The sequence below is a fragment of the Candoia aspera genome, chromosome 4, assembly GCF_035149785.1.
Source record: "Candoia aspera isolate rCanAsp1 chromosome 4, rCanAsp1.hap2, whole genome shotgun sequence".
NCBI lineage: Eukaryota > Metazoa > Chordata > Lepidosauria > Squamata > Boidae > Candoia > Candoia aspera.
Window position 1 is genome coordinate 75,709,424 of NC_086156.1, and position 22,406 is coordinate 75,731,829.

The 22,406-nt window shown below is 40.2% G+C and overlaps 1 protein-coding gene across 3 annotated transcripts in view; it reads right to left on the reverse strand.

Moving 5' to 3' along the window:
- The window catches only part of CACNB1 (calcium voltage-gated channel auxiliary subunit beta 1), a 55,119-nt gene that overhangs the window by 23,155 nt on the left and 9,558 nt on the right, over window positions 1-22,406 (reverse strand). For all 3 annotated transcript variants that reach the window (XM_063300636.1, XM_063300637.1, XM_063300638.1), the window contains exon 3: window positions 5,847-5,966. In XM_063300636.1, coding sequence (XP_063156706.1) covers window positions 5,847-5,966 — 120 coding nt within the window. The remainder of the gene's footprint in view (window positions 1-5,846; window positions 5,967-22,406) is intronic.

Consider the following 22,406-nt stretch of genomic DNA (forward strand, 5'->3'; position numbering starts at 1 on the left):
CCACCGCGTCCCTCAGGCTAGTTTACAGGGCTGATATTCCTTGGAGATCTCCCACTCATGTATGAAGCAGGTCCCAACCCTGCTTAGTTTCTGAGCCCAGACAAAGTTGGCCAGATGCTGCCTCCTGCCCAAAAGAAAGCAGTGAAAAGCCACCAATTTCACATCAAGAAAACCACATAGAGATGCCCATATAACTTACCAGTCACTTCCTCAAACCCAAGAACAAATCTGGGAAGCTTATTTTCTAGATCAATGTTTTTCAAACATGGCAACTTTAAGATGTGTGGACTTCAACTCCTCGAAGCATGCTGGCTGGGGAATTTTGGGAGTTGAAGTCCACACATCTTAAAGTTGTCAGTTTAAAAAACACTACTCTAGATTATATTTTCCTTTGAGCCAATTAATCTGGTTGCTTCTTTCTTTATTAATACTATTTTACCGTTGGTTTGTTAGTTTGAAACACATCAATCGATTAACAAATGGTAGAAAGAGTAGCAGGGAGGAAAGAGGAGAAGACACATGTCAGCCTTTGCACATTTTGTTCATTGCCTGAGTCTCAATTTTTTTCAAGCATAAGTAAGTCCAGACTTCCAGTCCCTGTTTTAAGGGATGCTACTGAGTAGATTGACTGAACAGTTTTCTGTAGTTCTCCTTAGGCTGCTTTCTGTAGTTATCATGAGCAGGCAGAAAATAGCAATTGTGAAACACCTGAACAGGTGCTGAGACAAGACTTGGGACCATGCCAATCTGCAGCAGAGGTCCATGCTTTTTGTAGCATTGCTTTAGCCAGTTCAGTTAATAAGGAATATTACTAAAGCCATTCATCTGCCTCCTGAATTGTTAAAGCATCCCCATGCCATTAGCCAAATTAATTTGCAGATGACTGGCCAGCCAGGAATTTGTAGTGATAGGTGGGATGAAGCCAGTTGCAAAGAATGTGAGCTCCACCTAGATTTGGGCCAATGTCTTTGAAGTGGAGGTAGAAGACCCAGGCATCACACCCAGACTTGAGATTACTATGAAAACCTGTAACTGAACAGATCTTTTGGAAGCTCATGGTGGCATACACTGGGGTCTCCCTTCATTTTATCTTCATAGTCCTGAAAAGATGGGCTGAGACAGAATGACTGGCTCAAAGATTTGACCATGGCTCTCCCTAGTCCCAATCCAACATTTTCACCACTACATTACGCTGGATCAGTAGTATACTAGTATGCTAAAAAAACCCCACCTAGATGAGGTAATAAACAACCTGCAGGCGGCAGGGATAAGCAAGGGAGCTAAAAAGCAATACAACTGAAGGCAAGACATCTAAATAATATTACAGAAAGTATCATCTGCGTAGTCCTTCTATCAGTTAGATACAAAATGTAGGTGGTGTTTCTAATATCTTACCTATTATAATACATTCTTAGCCTGCTTTCAAATGCTGTTTGCAAAAAAGCAGACTGGCAAAGCATGTGAAAGAGGTTATTTCTGAGAAAGGCAAGGGGAGCTTTCCCCACTCTACAAAAAAAAAAGCAGGGGGGTGGTAATCAAGAGAGAGAATGTTGGACCTACAACACTTGGTCCTGGCTCCATCTACCACTTCCTGCAGTTCTGCCCATATAATGCAGCCCTCCAAATTACTCTTTTAGGAACATAGTTTTCAGCCCAAGAAAGGTTGCTTACTTCAGTTCAGCAACATGGTGCCCACCAGAAACGCCCCCAATAAGTCACAAGATTTATGAGAAGGCCAACATCTCATTAGATTTCATAGAAGACCATACCATAAGCTTTTGAAAAGAATGGGCTTACAGGGCATCATGAGGAAGACCTGCAAGGTTTTCTAATTCCTAGGTAAGAATATTTCAGCTCCTTGAATTACATGGAATCTCTCATCTGGATGAATTCTTGGATGATTTTAAGGAGTGTAGGTTGTTATAGCATAAGATGAAGCCTCAATAAAATTCTAAAAAAATTTTAGTAAACCCTGAGTGATAATCTAGGATGCTGATGTCCTACTAAAAAAAATTATGTGATAGGTTCTATCTAAGATAGGCTGGATCTTGCTTACTTGCAACTGATATAGTCACTTAGAGCCTTTCTGGAATAGTTATATGCATGGACTGGCTTTACAGAAATCACTAAACCTTAACACGGGGGTAATAAAACACATTGGGGGATCATAAAACATGCTAAAACAATAGCTGGATTCATGCATATACTGAACCACAAATGTCTCCAACCCATTTTAATCTAATCTAGTGAGCTGTGTCAACCCAGCCATGGGGTATTTCTGTGCCTGCATAAATTGGTTGGGAACATTTCTGAAGCCTAGCTAGAGAACTGGTGATCCAACCAAGTAGAAGTTTGCAGTGATTTGCACATGTCTCAGACTCCAGAAAGTAGTTGTTCTTTCAGGTCCCCTGCACAATACATTCTAGGGAAAAAGGGCAGGATTCCAGCTGCAGGGAAGGAGAGAAGGTTGTATGATTGCAGGGGGACCATACCAGAAAGGCAGATTACAAATAAACAACCTGTGTTTCTTCTTTATATCTTTATGTAGTCCCATACATGGGGAATTGATCAAGAAAGAAGCTGGAAAAACAAGCACGACAGTCTGGCCAGTGGTTACAGCTATCTTTGTAGATTCTTTGGATGCATAATATTTGATAGAAGTTGTTAGTGAAATGTATAGCTGCCTTGCATTAATCAGAAAGTTGGACACTCCATACAAAAGCAGAGGAAGTAGCCAAAGCCCTGATGGAGTAAATCACAGAATGACAGAACTATGGAGTTGGAAGGGACAATGAAGGTAATCTAATCCAACCTCCTATAATTTGCAGGAAAATTAATTAAGACATCCTTAAGAAGCGGTTGTCCAGACTCTTCTTAAAAACCTCCAGAGACATTGATCTCAAACCTCCATAGGCAGACTGTTCCACTGTTGTACAGATCTTACGAAAAGGAAGTTTTTCCTTGTAGTTAAGTAAAACCTAGGTAGCTGCAACTTGTACTCAGTATTTCTGGTCATAGTTTCTGCAGTAATGGGAATTAGACCATCTTCCTTATGTCTTCATGTATTTGCACACTGATGTCTCCCCTCCCTTCTTCTCTCCAGACTGAACAACCCAAGTTCCTTCAGCCCGTCCTCATATGGCATGTCCTCAAGTCCCTATTTCATCTTTCCCACCTTGGAGGGCGTTATTTGATCATCTCGTAGCAGAGATATGAGTTACCATTAATGGAATGCACACAATATTTTTGGAGAACTGCTATAGTAGTGCAGAGATTAATATATTTAAGGAAAGTGTTGTTCAGTGTAAATAGAAAGCCAAGGTGCTTTTGGTATTCACAGTGTTTGACCTGACAGCTTGACCTCATATTTTTTTTTCCCCTAAAAGGTAACAATACTAAAATTAAAAAACAAGAGTAACAGTTTAAAAAGTCACAACTGACCAGCTGCTAAAACCATTTGAAAAATCAGCAAGCCAAAGGTGAGTAAAAAGAACCAGAATGCACTAAAGGCCATTAAAAACTTGTAATAACCATATAGACTTTCCTGCAACAAAGAAGATAAAAACAAAACAAAACAAAACAACCAACCAACAGTAAAATTAACCACATTTAGTGTGTTATGTCAAAGCAATTGATAGATTTCTAACTGACTTGGTCAGGTATGTTGCATGAACATAGAAGGTTCTCTGAAACTAATTTTAAGATTTGTGGGAGAAGGTAATCCTTTAAATCCCATCCAATTAGGGTAGGAAGGTTTCAAACAACAATTTCAATTTAGGAAACTAACTGATGGTTCATAGTGGCCACATTTGCATGTCACATGAGGCCTGGTTTATATCATGGTTTATTATCCTAACTATGGCATGTCTCTTTGACAATCAAAGAAACTCTGGTTTGTTTTCCCTACTCATGCTGGGTCATCTTCCTGCCCTTGCTACCCTTTATACCCCATATCCTCTGTGACTCTGAAGAGCTGGATTACTAGTACAGTTTCACCATCTGAGGCAAGGTGTGGAAGTCTCTTGGTACTTCTTGGCCCCTGGCAGGAACACCAGGAGCATGGAAAAGAAAACTCTTTTCCATCTTCAATTTCTTCTGGAATGTTAGCTGCAGAGCACATTAGCCCTCTTCTACCACAAAGGTCAAGAGAGTAAAATAGATTAGTAAAGTAAGTTAATTTGGTTTACAATGGGGCAATGTGAATGCCTGTCATCCCAGTTCTCTGGACACATCCATAAACTAACCTAGGGAGACACCTTGAACATCCAAAACAGAACTGAATCTAAAATACTCCCAAGGTAGTGCATATTTCTTTGTAAACTGCCCAGAGTCGTTTTCGAGATGGGCAGTGGAAAAACATGATAAACAAACAAACAAATAAATAAATAAATAAGCTCTAGATGAGCAGAACAAAGGAGATTTAATTTGTGGAGGAAAATAGCTGGTACAGCATAAAGCCACTTAAATCTGAATGCCCCTCAGTGTAATACTCCAGTCAGGTTATTACTTCAAATGTAGTGACAGATATGCTGTAGCACCATTCTATTTATTGATGCACAGCGTGATTGCCACATTTATATTGGTGACCTGAACTACCTTGTTTCTTGAGAAATGAGAGAAGAGCTCTTAATAACACTATAATCTCTATAGCTGCTTCCCCAGGGTGGGGACCTCCAGATGTTTTGGATTACAGTCTCCATCAGCTTCAGCCAGGAAGACAAAAAATCAGAGGGAATGGAAGTTATAGTTCTAAGCATCTGGAGAACGACCACTTGGAAAAGTCTACTGTTATACGTGTGACCAAGAATCCTTCCAGTTGGATGACACCTAGAGCTAACTATTCAGTCATAACCTCTTTAATTACTTTCTTCTTGTTAAAAGAAGATGAAAGCACAGATGGGTTACTTTCATAAAACTACACAAGAAACCTGCTTAGCCCAACCAAGATATCATGTAGATCACTACAAACTTCCTCCTACAGGCTGAAGTTTCAAGTGCAACAAAGGATTAACTTACAATGCAGAATCCCTACAAAAATGAATAATACAAAAAAGGGGGGTGGGGGAATTCTTGACAAAAGCCGCCTTTGAGCCAGGAGGAATATTGGTCTTTAACAAAGCAAAGAGATAATTTTTCATCTAGCAATTAGGCAGCAACATCGCCTAACTTAGTACAGCTTAAATACAAGAAGTTTGATTCAAAATATTTCTTGCCCTGTGTCAGAACAGCCATTCTGAATGGTTCAGTTTTTACATGCAGGGCAAAATTGGTCTCATTTGTGCATAAGGAAGGTTTTGAGAAAGCCACATGACATTACATCCCAAATTCTGCTCTGCTCTGTTTTCAAAAAACAGATATATCAGATATATATATATCAAATCCTAGAAAAGCAATATCAAGAATTATGGAAAAGCAGACTCTTCTTCCATTAAGAGACCCATTAATAGTAGGGGACATACTTTTCTCTAGAGGAACGTTCATGCTCTGGTATAACTTCTCAAGCAGCAGGAATGCATATGTGATGACAGTGTTGACATGAACATAAGCTATCTTTTGCTACAGGACTCAGTAGATGTAATAGAAGCAGCCTTGGTTTGTCCATCTTAGGCAAAGAAAAAACAATCCGAGTTTACTATGATAACTTCTATTTTTCCTCATTCATAAGGTGGAGGAAACACAGTTTGATTCGCATGGAAACCTCTGCTCCTCTACTGTCCACTTACTGCACTGCAGCCCTCTGGAAGAAAAAGATGGGATACTTACCTTTCTGTCTGAAGCAGACAAGCTTTGCAACAGGCCATCTTCTGAATCCTAACTCTCTAACTCCATAGGAAGCAGATACTTACCTTGGCTTTCTCCAGCTGTGCCAATGCTTGTCGCTCTGCTTCTTTGCGCAGGGCTTCACGGTCTTCCTCCAGGGACACATCAGAGTCAGATGGGCGACTGGTATAGGACTCAGCAGAACCCTGAAGAAGAGTGAGGAAGTAGGAAATAAGATGAACTGATGGTAGTGACTAACGCTTGAAGAACCACATGAGATCAAATCAGCAAGAAAGCTGATACACAGAGCCTCTTATATCCTCCAGTCAAAATGTCTCCTCGTACTCCAAGCAGGAATAAACAAATCTCAGTAGTTTACAATCTCTTTCCCACTCTCAACACTTCACCTATCCATCTGTATTGCTTCTAGGAATTTTCCTGGCTTTACATTCCAACATTCCTTGATAGCAGATGCAGATGCATTAAGACAGTAGGTGGAGAGGAAGTCTCATCAGCTGTAAAGTACCTTTGCCTGTCAGACCATAAGACTGGTAACATTATTTGTCTTCAGAGGCAGGCCAGAGCAGCCTTCCCCCAAAGGTGTTCATCTTTGGATGTCTCAGACTTCAACTTGGGAATTATAGTTCCAGATATTTGTAGAGCATCAGATTGAAGAAGATGTCATGAGTAAGGATGGCGAGCAGGGGGCTCCCTTCCAGACTGTTAAGCGCATGCGTAGCACTGAGGAATTGGTGAGCCATTCCAAGAGGCACAGATTGGGACCGCCTTAACCTGCGGGGTTTATATGGCTGGGTTTTTCCCACGCTTGTTCAGTTTGTTAGGATTACTGTTATGTATTAGCAAATAAACATTAGAGAACAGTTCCCCGTCTCAGAGTGTTTCCTGGGAGTCCGGACAGAAAGTGGGTCCAGACCCATTACCCGAGTTTATGGTTCTAGACCTCAAGAATCATTCTAACAAAATAGCTCTTTCAGCAGTACTTGTACTTTGTCATGAAACAAAGGGTTGGGATGCAGATGCAATATAGACCATCAGGAACAAAAGCTACGGTCAGGTGAATGGCACTATGTCTTTAATATACAGTAGCACTGTGACTGTCAGCTCAAACGTTGGGTCCGCACAACATGCTTAGTTGCAGCAGTAGTGGAGTAAGCATGTTGTGCAAATTCCATAACCCAGTCAGACATGTGGGGCAGAAAACATCTAGTCGGAATCCCAAAACAGCTCCAGGTTTTGTTTGGGCTTAAACCATCTTCACTTGGTCAGTCCTGCTGTGCAAATGCATAACCTAGGCAAAACTGGGATAGATCTAAAGCGCTGTCAGAAAACAACAGGGTCTCTATTACAGAATTGACAGGCAGCCACAGAACTCCTCCTGAGCACTGGTCGGCTGCAGCACCAAGTCAAGCCCCTGATGCTTGCCTGGACAATGGGAAAGGGCTACTGATGTAATAGAGCTTTCGCCAGTACTCTTCCAGCACAGAGATACCAGACATCTCCTGAAAGAGGTGGGTGTGGACTGTGTAATGCCCAAATAATGGGTTATAACCCAATTAATGTGATTGTATATTGCCAGAACATTGGCGAGGAGCCTTGACTGAGTTCCTGGCTGGCTGGATTAAGTGTGCATGGATTAAGTAAAGCATGAAGTTCTACCACAGAGTAACCACCACCACCCCCTGGCCCCCAGGCAATCATATGCTGCCAATAGCAAACTGGTGCTGGTGTAGAGCAGGTCTCCAGTTTAAGAACGAGTTCCGTTTCTAAGCCTGTCCTTAAGCTGAATTTGCATGTAAGTTGGAACAGTTATTTAGCATCAGTTAGTCAAATGTTTGTCTTAGTATATAGTATATATTTTATCTTTCTAGGCATATAAAACATTTAAGAAACGCTTCCAAATACACTAAAACATCTTAAACATCATAATACACAAACAGTATTGTGTATTTAACCCAAAACATTGTACTTAACTAAATTTTTTAATACAGTATAATAGTCTTTATGGCATCTATTCTTAACTGGGAATCATCCATAAACCGGGACGTTCTTAAACTGGGGACCTGCTGTAGTTCAAAATGCAAAAAAGTCTAGTTTCTGGGCACCCTTCCCCTCCTCTTTCCCTATGTAATGTTCTCCTTCTCATAGAGGAGAAAGTAGGGGAAATGTAGAATGGCCAGCTATGCAGGGACCCGATCTCTTCTCCAGAGGGTTGAAAGCAACCTGTAGCCCCCAATCCACCCAGAGGTTCAGCAGTTCCAGCTGGTGGAGGGATCCCAGGTCACAATACACCTGTCTGGAAGTCACTATTGGTGAAGACAAAGCAGGGGAGATGGATGAAGTATGCTAGAGGCAATAGACTAAAACAAAACTTTGCGCTTAGTTTTACATTCATTTTTGCTCTAGAGAGTGTTTTACCTATCCCTTATTTAAAGATTTTTTGAAGAAACCACCTTACATAGCAGTTTTATTCTGAAGGGCCTAATAAATTTGTCTTAGAACAGCTAAGTACCTAACAGTACAGACTCAAGGTGAGATGAACTAGATTTAATTGTAACAATTGTTTATTCTGAGCAATTTCTCTTGGCTGTATCAGTCTCTCAGAACTGAAACTTGTCATTCTGCATTATCTTTATAGACTAGTTATAATGTCATATTTATATTTTATTGCTTTCCTGCATTTTATTTGTAAAGGTCAGTAGACTATGTTCAATAAAGAATTACTTTTACTATAATCTAGTTTTATATTGATAAATTATGTTCAGAAAATGACAGAAGTGTACCATCCTGTCTTGAAAATATCTGATTGGATTCTTCCCTTTCTTACAGTTTGGTCTTATCCATGTTTCCTTCAAAAGAAGGCCATTTGGTTCAATGGTCTTTTTTCTAAGTTACTGTAAGTTGCAGAGTTAATTTTATTTGTACATCTGATCATTTTCTCCATAGCTGCTGAATCCTAGCATCCAGGATGAGATGCATTTAAATATTTCCATAACCACATGTTGGTTGTCACAGGATAATATCCTCTATAATGTATAAACAGCCTTTTTAACAAACCCAGACAAACTATCTAATAGAAGTGCTGCTGGGTCTTTTTCTGAACACACAAGCAGTAATTATCCTGTCTTTTTTCAGGGCCTTTTGGAAGAAATAATGTTTTTCTCCTGATGAACAGATCGTTAATGCTCCTGACAATTCCTGAATAGCGATCACTTGACTGGAGGGAGCGTGAGGGGCTGAAATGCCACCGTTAATTAGCAGCCCCCCACGAGGCTTAGATGAGAAGGCTGATTCTCTGCAAAAGCTGAGGAAAAGCTCTCAAAAGAGTGCGAACTCTCCAGGCAGCTGTCAATCAAGGAGTAAGATGGAAGGAACGGGGCTGCTTATTTCAACCCAATTCTATACAGAGAGTTTTTTTGCGCACCTATTAAGGTAGCTCTGTGGGAATTTGATTGCTTTCAGGAAAAAGTTTCCAACTCCAAGGGATATATTTCCATTATTTAAGCCCAAGGTTTGCTATGGATTGCCCAGTATCATCAATGTGTGCAAACAAAAGGGAGGTTCCCATGAATGCGGTGCCAAGGGGATTGAAGCAACACAGAGACCAAAGTGCTTCTCTGGCTGACTGTGCAGTTGAAAAAAGCCAGGCATGTGATATACAAAATCTTTTCCTGGTGAAAAGGGTATTTGGGGAAAGATGAAGCTATTATCCTGCTATTACCAACCCCCCACCAATAGAATCAGAATCAGAATATTCCTGAGCTGGAAATGACTGTCAAGGAGTACAGATTGACTTCCCCAGTGGTCCTGTCAAGATCTATCCCCACTCAGATAACCTGATCTGGTCTGAGAAAGGGCTCTCAAGTTACGTTTCTTTTAGGAACTTTTTGATCTGTTTAAGGGCGGACAACTTTCCTGGACAAGAAAGGTTGAAAGAAAAGATCAAACTCATAGGAAAGCCAAAGAGATGCGGATTAAAACCCTGATACAAAAGAGGGGAGCAAAGAGTGATAAAATCTGAGCCCTGATGTTTTTCAAATGCGCCACAGTAAGTTAGCAATAGGCAGACATAAGCAGTGCAAGGTAGGGTGACCAAAATTGGCCATATGCAATTACTCACCGCCTCTGAATCATCATCCCATTCATACAGGTACATCTTGGCAGGTGGCAGCTCAGGCATACAGCTGCGGGTACAGCACAAATACTCCTCCCTGTGCCCAAAATCATGCACGGAGGCACTGGCTTGGAAGCTAAAGCCACAGCCCAACACTTCCAGAAGCACAAAGCTGCAGATAGGCAAGAGGCAAGAATGGCAAATCCAGCTAGTGGCACCAGCTGTCCTTCTCTCACTTGGAAGAGAGACAAAAAAGAGAAATCTGGGCGAGAATCTTGCTGGCTCAACAGCTTCTTTGCTTCCAATGCATGAGATCTACAGACTGGAGTTGGAAAGAGCCAAGTGCTGATGACGTTCTTCTGAGATGCAATTGGCTTATTCGTTTGTGTGTTGTTCATTAGCAAAGCTGGTATGTGATTTAGTTTGTCTGTAACATGCACGTCAGAGCCTCATTGTTTAAAACCGGTGTAGACATTCGGGGTGAATGTCCTGTCATGTAAATGTTTTGGAGCATGAACTTGGCCTGTGAGAAGGGGCAAAAACTTGTCTTGTGTCAAGTGGCAAAAGGATTTGTTCACACAAACCGTTATTTCACATTCTCAAAGCAAACAAAAATGTTCTCACATGCTGATTTGTAGTTTTTATAGATTACAGGCACTGTATTTAGACATGTGAGACTACACCTGTATCACTAATTAAGACATGCCCATTAGAGAAGCCGGTATATCATCTGGAGCTCTAAGTATCGTTGCAAGGAAGGAATCTTTCTGCCTTGCAAAGAACAAGATTCCAAATCTTGTTACTGTAAACAAGGAAAGTCATAACAGTGTGAAGGTGGAATTCATAAAAATCTAAGATCATCAAGAGTCTGATTAGCACTGCCGGTAGTCAAGAGTCAAGTGGTCAGGGACTTTCAATATAATAGATTCTGGTTTATCCTAAACTGAAGTGGAATGTAAAGGAATTTGTGACCTAACATTCATACTAGGAAGTTCTCCCTCGGTAATTGTACAATCAGAATTCCCAATGCTGGTTGAGTACCCACATCACTGTAAGTAACGATTTGCTTAATCATGGTTTTGCTGAATAAACCACAATGATCAGGGTTTACATAGCACACCAACCCATAGATCATAGTTTAGAAACTGGAAGGGCTGAGTTAATACAATGCACAAAGCCAAAATCAAGCAAGCCACATTTTCTTTTAGTATGTTGAATGAACCAGGTCTTTGTATTCACCCATATGATCCTTCCATTAAATCAAAGTGGTAGTGATACCTTTATCCTGAAAATTGCTTTTACATATGTAAAACCATAGACATATACATTTAAGACTTGTTTCCCACCTAATGCTAAGGTCTCAAGGAAGGATACAGTACGACCCATCTTATTTATTTCTCATAGCCATCCTTTAAAGTGTAAAAACATCTCTGAAATGAATTTGTGGTTTTATTTTTGAACTGAACCTTGAATTCACTTGAGTCTTCTAATTCTAAACCTAGCCCAGACGACAGATCCCCCTCCAAAGTCTTGTTGTCCAACTAACCTTTGTAGTGCAATATATAGCATGTTTTTGATTTCAGAGAGAGAGATGGGATTGGTTAATCAGACAGATTTCACAAATACTAGATTTTTCTTTTGGGGTTTCCCCCCCATGTGGATGCTGTTCTTACAAAACAAAGAGATGAATATGAATTCTCTTTGTCACTTTCCTATCACACCCTGGTTTAAAGAAAGTCAGTCTCTTCATATGGCCTTATCCCCATTTATCTGGAAGTCAGCCCCACTGTACTTCTGAGTAGGCACGTGTTGGATTGCATAATAAAACTTCCACTTAGAAAGCTGCTTCGTGCTGTATCAGACCATTGCCTCATTAAGCTCAGTATTGATTCTCCCTTGACTGGCCATGGCTCAGTGGGGTTTCAGGTGGCAAGCTTTCTCCACATGACCCAATGATGCCAAGGATTAAACCTGGGGACTTCAATATGCCAAGAATATCCTCTAACCCTAAGGTGGACATCCCTGAGAGATTATACCTCTCTATAGAGAAGCACATCTTTTTATCCTGCAATATTCATGGAAGACATCCACCTACCCTCTACCCAAGCCCACCATCACTTCAAATGTCCATTCTGATGCACTGATCCTGGCAATCTAGGATCAGCAGAAAAAAGCAAGTAGCCCTTCCTCTCTTAATGTCCAAGTTTAAGACTTGCTCTTCAGGAAAAGAACAAGCATCAAGGACTGGCTGGACTTGTTCAGAATTAAAGGCACCTCTGGCAGCAGGCTACAAAGATTGGTATTATCGTTCAATCCAACAGTTTTACTTCCAAACCAGAAGCAGATGGATCATGCCTCCTTTAGTCTGGCTTAGCCCTCCCTATCCTGTATTAAGATTATGACCATCAGCATTTCTAACTAGTGTGGCCATATCTGGAGAACATCAGGTTAGAAAAAGTTCATCCAGCCAAAATCACCAGGAAAAGAGTGGTGATGTCACAAGGAAGACAAAGAATTGAATTTTAAAAACAGGAGACATTTGAATAACATCATACCCTTTTATTCTAAATTCCCTTAGCATGAAGCTACCACCATTCTCTGACACTCTATTCATAGCTACTAATATCACAACACTCAGAATAAAAATGATTCCAGTAAATTGTGAAGGAGTGAATCTTTCCTTTCAGGCATGATGACTGCATGTGCAAGAGTAAAAGCACCAGCTTACATGCAGTAGGAAGAAGTGAACTGTGGAGCTTGTGAGAAAGATGGTGAATGGGAATTGCATAAAGAACAAGATTGGGAGAGATTGCAGACTCTACAACACTTGAATTCATAAGATTACTATCTTGTCTTACATTATGGGACAGAGCAACCAGCAACTTTCCTGAGAAGAATACATTCCTCTCTAGCACATCGCAAAAGAAATCTGGAAATCTTGGTTGAAAAATGTCTTTTTTCCTACTAGCCTGAAAAATCCAGGGTTCAGTTATTTACTTCAAACTACTATTTTTTATAAAGCATTTCATACCCCTTTATCAACCAAGCAGAAACATTTCCAAAACGTAAAAATTCAGAAGAGATTTACTTCTAGTTCCCAAACAATCATGAGTTAGTGGCTAGCTGATCAAATAGGTACAATGTAATATTGCAAATTATATTTGGAAAGGCCAGCAAGTAGTAGGAGGAAAAGAAAATATATTGTAAGGCTATCTGTCACAGTACATTTGCATTTTAAGGGGGAGGTTAGAAAAGAACAGGTGATGGGGGCAGAAGGTGGGTTTTTCTGGGGGTAAAAGAGAAGTGAATAGATAGGGAAGGAAGGAAAGGTTTGGAATGCAACAGATTTTCTAGCACTGTAGCATTGAAGGGGCTAGGAGGGTAGCAGTGGGGTCTATTCTGAGCTTAAAAGCTTGAATTGAGGTTGGGAGCCAAGTTAATGATAGGGGGGGATGGATGGCCATGGAAAAGGGGTGTTTCCCCATGAGGCTAGGGGAGGCTAAGAGGCAGAAGTGCTCACCAAAGCGGGTCTGGGGTCTTTGCTGCTGGGCGTCTCCATGCTGCCTAGGCCTGGTGCTATGTGGACAGAGGTGGCTCTGCCTGATTCCTGGGGGCTCAGGTTACAAACATTCTGCTACATTAGCAAACAGCTGCGGTATATTTAGACAGGGACTGGACATCCCAGCTAGTCGGTGGGGGGGTGGGCATGTGAGGCTATGCCAAAAGTCATTCTGGTTGATACTCAGAGAGGAGCTAATACCCAGGCTGAAGTGAGGGGTAGTTTAGGAAGGAGGAAAGAGCATCATCTTGTGGAGAACCAGGCAGTCCAGCAATCTGGGATAATACAGGGTTAGAATGAGTCTGGGCAGAGGGATTCTCCTGGTTTTTTCCCTAGTAGTTCTCCCTCTGCTTTGAATGAGAGAGATTCTTGCAGAAGGGGAATTTGCTTCAGAAACTATTCCAAAGGATAGGAGAATTTCAGAGACATTCTCATGACCAAAGCACAGTTTCCTTGCATTTAACAAATCAGTTTTAGAAGAAATACAACCAGAATGTTCCCTAGAGGCGAAGATAACTAGGCTTAGACTCTCATACTTGGGCGCATCGTCAGGAAAGACCAATTGCTTGAAAAGGACATCATGTTTGGTAAAGTCAAAGGCCAGGGGAAAAGAGGAAGACCTTCAATGTGATGGATTGATACAGTCACAGCAAAAATGGATGCAAACATTGGAACAGTCAGGCATATGGCACAAGATCGAACAGCATTTTGTTCTGTTATACATAGGGTTGCCAGGAGCAGTAAACAACTCAATGGCAACTAACAACAACAACAACTTACAAAGTGGTGAATATCCTTGCTTTTTGTCAGTAGCTGCCTTAGCTTCCCCGGCTTTCACTTAATCCCAGGGGAATGTATGCTATGGGAACACCCCATCACCATCACTTTGGGCTTTTTCAGCGGTGGTGCTACTGTGATCACAAAGGGGGAAGCTTGCCATTGAGAAATCACTGGAGAATTTCTCCTTCCTTGGAGAATCTTCCACTCAATGTTTTGCCCTTAAATGTGGTGGAGAATTTGAAAAGGCCATTTGAGTCCAGTTCTAAATAGGGCATTTATCTACATGGCCATGATGTTTCCCCTGCAAGCCCTCCTCCCTGGCAAAAACAGACTTGTACTACAATATGAACATTCTCAGTCATCAAGGGGTCTTCCTGAGCTGACTAGCATCCCTCCAACTGATCAGTGGGAAAGTACTGAAACTGGCAGGCTGCTAGAGCTCCATCAAGTTTGGTTTTGTAGCAAGAAAGGTCAGAACAAGCCTGTCTGCAAAAAAAAATATGATTCTCATAGTGCTCTGGAGATTTTCCAACCACAGGGAGGGTGGAAAGTCAAAAAGCCAGGAGGAAATACTGGTGGAACTTACCACCTGTGGAGGTAACCCCAATGCTCCATGGAGCTCAGCTTCAGCCAGGTTGGAAGAAAATGGGCTTCATTGCCCAAGGCTGATGCTACTGTGTGAATGTCATTGCCCCATATGGAGGGCTTCTTAATTGCTTTTAAACCCAGCATTCCAATCCCAACTGGAATGAAGAATAATTCAATTCTGAAGGATCCCATTTCCATACATTTAAGATCTCTTTTTTCAGATAACTCACTTTATATAAAGTAGAAATTTATCTACTACACTCAGGTGTACCTGGGGATTTTTTCCCCCCAAGTGGCCTAAAAAAGGATGATTCAAACTCTGCACCAGCCAAATAGTTCAATGTGATCCATACTAATCCTTCTTCCAGTGAATGAAGCCATTAAACCTCTAAGCTTTCTGAATGCACTATTGGATGTACTTGAAAGAGACCAAGAATGGTAAGCTAGAGGTAGAAGTAAAAGAGGCTAAGAAAAGAGCTGCTTTTATGGGGAAGGCAGGGTGGGTGAGGATGCTCTGGAATAAGAACTTATTTAAAATTTACCCCCACACTGTGGGATATGCTGGGCAATTAATAAAGGTCTAATCAGACAACAGAGGCAGTGGGATATGCACTTCTGGTTCCCACTGCTTCTAACTTCTTCTCTTTGCAGCTATGCCCGCCCCCTTGAGGGAGAGCTAAAGGCTCTTGAGGCAACCCAGAAATGAACTGGTAATAAACTGTCTCTACTTCTTCTCTAAACTAGAGACAGAGGCAACCCCTCATCCTTTTTTTCTTCCAAGTGATACAGCTGAGAAAAGGCCTTCCTTATATTACAGGTTATTGTCTAATTTGCTTCTGTGTTGAGCCATTACAGAACAGATCAGTTGGTTTAGTTAATTTTGGTTTATTGGATAAACTACAGTTCACTGGATTCTACCCTTGCTAAGCTATAAACCATAGTTTACAAATCAAAATGGTTGGGTTCACATAATACACTCATTCAGTGGTCTCTGCATCCAATGTAACAGCAGTTTTAAATTTGGGGGAACTGGAATTTAGTATTATTACAAGCTTTGGAATTTAGGAATTCCTGTTTTCTGAAATGGTGGCTGCTCTGGGACCAGACAACATGATCACCCTGAGATAAACACCTTCCTCAGATGGGGTGTGGTGGGAGCGCATCAGTTTTCATTTATCTAATCTATGAGCTATGCACTCATTGAAAATAATTCAAAATTAGTTCTCTGGATCTTGCACGAATACAAGGACAGCACTTCCCTGTTACTCATTAATACACACATGTCTTCTTGCAGGCCTCTCTGCAGGCCTAAAATATGATGCGACTGCTTTAACAATTGTGTTAATGACACTGTTAAAGACAAATACAGTTTGTGAAGACTCAGGAATCTTCTGTACCTCATCTGTGGAAAAGATGAACCGGTTGCTCAGCAATATAGAAAATGTGTGTATATTAAGCTGGCATATATATGTACCAGCACAGCTAGGCTTTTCTTTATGAGTATGAGCCCTTCTGTCATCTTGGCTCATGGTGTCCTTGCAGACATTTTTAAAAAAATAATTTAACCTTTTAAGGGCATTTCTTAATGTCATAGATTCCCCTAAGATTTTGGTGATGCTGGTAATTCTGCACCTTATAAACACAGCTTCCTCGATCTCCTGCAAAGAACTGAGTCTCTAGTTCAGATTTTTATACACATAATTATGCGGCATCCAAGTTTTCTGACAAGGAGCCGAGGGGAGAACACATTCTCACAGTAGCTATGATGGCATGGTGCTGCAGGAAATTTTTCCTGAAGAATAAATTTGAATGCATGATACACACAGTGAATATGTTCATATAAGAGGCTATATTGGGGTAGCTCAAGACTTGGCCAAGTGTGTGGCTGTGAGCTTCAGAGTAGATGGAGAAGTATCACTTAAGCAGAGAGGACAGGAGGGAGATCTATTTCAGGATTTGTAGTATATTATTTTATTAATTTAAAATATTTATAATGAATAAATATTGTGTATGTGTATGTGGGCGTGCGTGTATGTATGTGTGTGTGTATATGTGGGCGTGTGTGTGTATATATATATATATATATATATATATATATGATTTATTATAATTCTTATCTGTTTCCTATCTCAAATAGGCAGAAAACTGTGACTTCAGGTTTTCGCAATCATGGTCAGGGCAGGGCTCTGAGGATACAAAAAACTGACATGGAATCTACAGATGTACAATGTTGTCTGGCTGAGTTCAAACAACACACTAAACCATAAATCATAAACAAACTACACTGGTTTGGTTCATACAACTTGCTACCCTAAGTGCGTCATGAACAAGAAAATAAATAAATAAATAATAATGGGGTGTCTCCCACATCTAAACCCCAAATTTCCTCAATGTTATGCAGTTGCAGCCCTCCTCTGACTCTACACATTGTTCTCCCAATCATTTCCCCACAGTCTATAAACAACAAGATATGAAAGGTGGGGTGGGGAGGCGGAAAGAAGCTTCCTTCCCTTTTGTAAGCTGGGCTGTCAAGCTCCAAGTTGCTAATTTGGGATTCAGGTTTACAGTCCCCCATGCTAACCAAAGAGAGGAAGTTGGTTTCAGAAGGAACATGAAGGATGGACCATGAGGACAAACTGGATCTCTCCTGCTGCACGTTGTTCAGACAAGAAGTTTCTAATTTCTTCTCCAAACCAGCTTGAGTTTCACTGCTTCCACTTATTCAGACTGTTTAACAGCCTTCTTGTTAAGATTTCAAAAAAAAAAATTTTTTTTGCCATGGTTTGTGCCCAATCCTCTAAGCCTGGGCTCATGGTGGTCCCCTGCACCACAAAGGGCCTCTGCTGTAAATGGAGGGCATGCATAGCATGCTGGCCTCTAAATGTGTGCTGGTGCTGTGCTGAAGGATCGCTCAGGGAATCTCCTCCATAGCAACTGCCTCCTACGTCATCACTGTGGCAATGCAAGTCCAGGTCACTGATGTTCTCCCTCCCACTCTCCTTCCATTTTCTTATTTTTTCCATTCACACATTTGAAACAAGGTACCTGTGCATGTGTCCATGTGTGTTGGAGTACAGAAGTTTATCTTACCAATATTGCCTCATAGGAGACACAACCTGGTAAAAATCAAACTGGAGTAACAGGATGTTCAAAAACCTATTTTCCTCCATGTTTCTCACTTGGCCTCATTTTAAAGCAACTTGGTTGTTCCTATATGAAACATATACATATTCCTGCTTTCATCCATCAAAACATCCCAAAAGATCCTAAAGCAAGACTGGAGAATTGGTGGCCTTTTAAAGGTCACTGGTCTCCAACCCTTACCAGTCCCTGCCAACATAGCCAGGAATCAGGATTGATGGGAGGTGGAGTCCAAAAACATCTGAAGGGTCACAGCTGCCCCCTCCCCTGAACCAATGCGACCATCTTCCATCCAAACTGCAGAATTAGTTGCTATCAGCAACAGCCCTCATCTGATATTTTTCCAATAAATTAGGTTTCTTATTCTGGTACTCACAACCTTTTAAAAAAAAATCATAGGCAGGGTATGGTGAACTCTTAGTTGTCTTCAGAGGATTTGTCAAGCCAGTTTTCTGAAATGGCCCAAGGCTGTTACATTTCAATTCACATTTGATGGCCAGGCATAAAGTGATCAAATCCTTATTTCAGTATTTGCCCCTCTTTTCTGATTTTAACATTGCTCTCTGTTCAAAACTTTCAGAACAGGGCAGGCTACAATTTGTTACTATTCTATTTATTTTATTTCAGTGGTGTCCACAAGATTGCACTCCTTTCTCCCTTGCCTCTGTCTTCATAAACAGAGATCATCTCAAGGTGACCCAAGCAATTTCTGTTCCAGAGCCACAACTAAAGCTAAATTGAAAGATATTTCTCCTATTTGGTTTACAAATCCTGCTTTGTTAGATGCTTCCTTTCTGTCCTTCCAGACACTCAGCAGATGGAGAATTGCTATAGCAACCTCATTGCTTCCCTGTGCAAAGGAAGAAATGTTTTCTGTTTATTTTTTTATTTGCTAAGACAAGAAACTGATGAAGCAGCTGAAACAGACAAACACGAACAACAAGAATAGTGGGGAGGTGCAGATGCTGGCTCCTTTATCTGTACACAACCAACAACATTTGGCAAAATTTTTAAAAAGGGCATGACTGACACACCATACAAAGCAGTAATGTGATTTGTCCGGGTTTCACTCAGCCTGTCGTAGGAGTCCTGCCCCTGTGGATTGCAAATCCAGATTTATACCTTGGTGTTATACAGAAACAAAACCACAGGCTTGCTCAACAAACCATGATTCTAGCAAACCATAACTCAGTGAGCTGGGTGAACCAACTCTCTGGCTTCATTCATACCTTGTAACAGGCAGGCATCTTTTAGGCAAGACTTTGGTGTAATCTGATAGGCAGGCATTCTCCAGAATCAGAAACAGGTAATTATGTTCTGCTACGATTATCAGAAAGGGCTTGTTTGTTGCTTGTTTAGCTCATGCTCAAGAAAATACAACTCCCGTCCTCCCCACTAAGGTAACAACTGTTCTGGTGGGTATTACAAAAGATGTGATGGCTATTTTTTTTGAGATGAGTGAGGATATGAAAGCTATTATAACACTGTGAACATTTTACATTCCAGATTGGACATGGCTTCTCAGATGGAATAAAATTATCTCAGATGGAAGACGCAAGGGAAGTAAATCTATAACTGATTCACTGAAGGCTGATAAATTCCTTCAGAATAAGATATTCCCACCAGGCCAATTTATGGGTGATTTGGGTTTCCTGAGCAATCAGAGAAAAACAAACAAACAAAGCTCTTCTTTGTAGAACCTCAAAGTTATGAAGCATTAGCTTTGCCAAAAGATTGAGAGCTAGATATGGAAAGCTTTTCCTTTCTGTACAGCTGATAAGCCTCAGCCACCTATTGTGAGTTTTCTCATGTTTTCCCATGTATGTATGAATTCAGTTTAGTGGCTATCTCATGTTAGATTAATCCTTCCCTGTTGTTAATATCTTTCCCACTGTGTACATACTTTTTTCCCTTCATTACATAGACACTGTTTCCATTTAGATTAGCTCCTTATATCTTATTCTTTGGTTTCTTAAACTGACACATGTAACACAAATGCTATTACTATTTTAGATCATGCCCAAATATTATAGCAATATTTGATGAAAAATTAAACAAATCTTTTAAGTGGTCCTTGAATATATCTTCAGTTTTGTGTGTGTGTGTGTGTGTGTGTGTGCGTGTGCGCGTGTGTGTCAGAAGCACCTACTAAGGCGCTTCTGTATTGAGAGGATTTGCCAGTGATGTCAACATTGCCTGAGGAGGCTCCTTTCATGGCTCTGTTATTTTCCCACTGAAGTAGTACCTATTCATCTACTTGAATTTGCATGCTTTCAAACTGCTAGGTTAGCAGGAGCTGGGACAAGTTGACGGGAGCTCACTCTGTCACGCGGCTCACGCTGTCGGGTTTTGAACTGCTGATCTGCCGACCTTAACGGTCCTCTGGCTCAGCATCTTAACCACTGAGCCACTGCAGCCCCCTATATCTTCAGTAAATGATATATATTAAATATATATAGGGACCGGGTTACATCATTTTGTGGGATACTGCCAAAGCTTTATTAGAGGTTGTATTATTGCATATGTTTCTTATAAAAGAAGCAACAGTTAGTAAAAGTTAAAATCAAATGAGGACAGCATTAAACAGTATTAACACAATGCATCCCATCCATCTCGTGAGCAGTCTAGATCTTGACCTTCTGCTGAATAATGAACTTTATGCTTTAGAACAAGTTTTATGCTTCTGAAACAGATTTTTATTACTTTGCCAGGCAAAGTATTGGGAAGGGGGAGAAAATCTAGTATGCTACTGGCTTTTGGTCTCAAAAAATTAAGCAATGTAATCTCTTCAGAATACACTTGGGAAAGTATATACAGATTCTAGATTTCATAGTCAATGTTTTTTTTAATTTTATTCTGAATTATATAAGTCCAATCTTTATCAACAGATGATGACATAGGTCTGTTTTATTGAATATGAGATTACCACAATTGTCACAGGGCCAGTATCTTACTTTGCTTTTTTTATTTCTCTAGAATTTAATCTATGAAACTGAAAAATGACCTGATAGTTCTCCAGTCAATGTGGTCTTTATATTCTATTTTACCTGAGATATGTCGTAAAGTTTCTTTCAAACAAATTCCCATCCTTTAGTTTTAATTAAGTTCCTTTCCAAGCTGGGAAAGCTTCTTATTATGTTTACTAAGTTACAAAATTATTATATTTGTTTCATGGGTAGGCCTGTGTGAGTGTGTGTGTTTATACACACACACATATATGTGTGTGTGTATATATATACACACACACACATATATATATATACACACACACATACATACACTGTGTGTGTGAGAGAATATATATATATATATATATATATATATATATACATACATACATTAACAGAGTTCTTAAACTAAAAATAAAGAATGAAACTTACCTCTTTAATGTGAAGTTGCACAAATTTGAAATGATTTTTATTTAAATCATTTCCATGAGAGGTCGCCCCTAGAGACCTCTTGTGGAACCCTAGGGTTCCACGGAACCCTGGTTGAGAAACCCTGCTTTAAGCAAATATACAGGACATTAAATACATTTCTTTGGCAAACACATTCTGTGAGATTTTAATTACAAAAATCGCAACAATCTGTTGAGAAAGGTAGATTTAATTTTCTATACTTTTTCAGGATTACTATTGGACATTTATTTTAGGTTCAATCATTAGCTTGAATAACTAGAAATTCAGAAATTCCTCTTTGGGTTCATCCTGAAATTTATTTCATCCCTATAATCCTAGGAAGTATTGAGATCCTAATTTATAAGAGAATCACTTCTAATGCATACACTGAATGCCACAATGCATGCATCGAAATATTGGGTTGGAGATCAAATTATTACACTTTACCCATAAAAGGCAAGCTGACATTATGGGGTAACCCTAGATTTAAAATGGATCTGTGTAAAATAGGTCTTTCATTATTATTTTGGATCAACTCAGTTCAGCTGTTTTTAAAATTATAGGAGATTTAAAAACCAAATTTAGGTTACCTGAGAGGGCTTCTTGGCAATTTAGTTAGCACAAACACTTGATATTTGGACTATCTGATCCAGGTGACATTACAATTTTTGAAGTCCTATTGTGGTGGAAGGTTTGGGGGGATCCACTGAAGCTCCTAAGACTGTAGCCTACTTTTATAGGAACTGAAGGAAGTTGATGACATTGACCTGACCTGGAAATCTAGATGTTCCAGAGTTCAACTGAATGGACTTCCCATGCATTGGACAAAATTCTGTAGTAATTTGCATTATACAAATGACATCATTGGGCTTAATATGCATCATTTGAGACACAAAGTCCTCACACAAGTGATGTAAATGATGTCAATTCTGCAAAGATATATTCTTTGATTCAGTGAACCAGATTTTCAGGAATAACAGCTACCCCTTCCCCACAAATATCCTTTAGAGCAAGGTTTCACTGTAAATATTGATGTGACCTCTGGAAT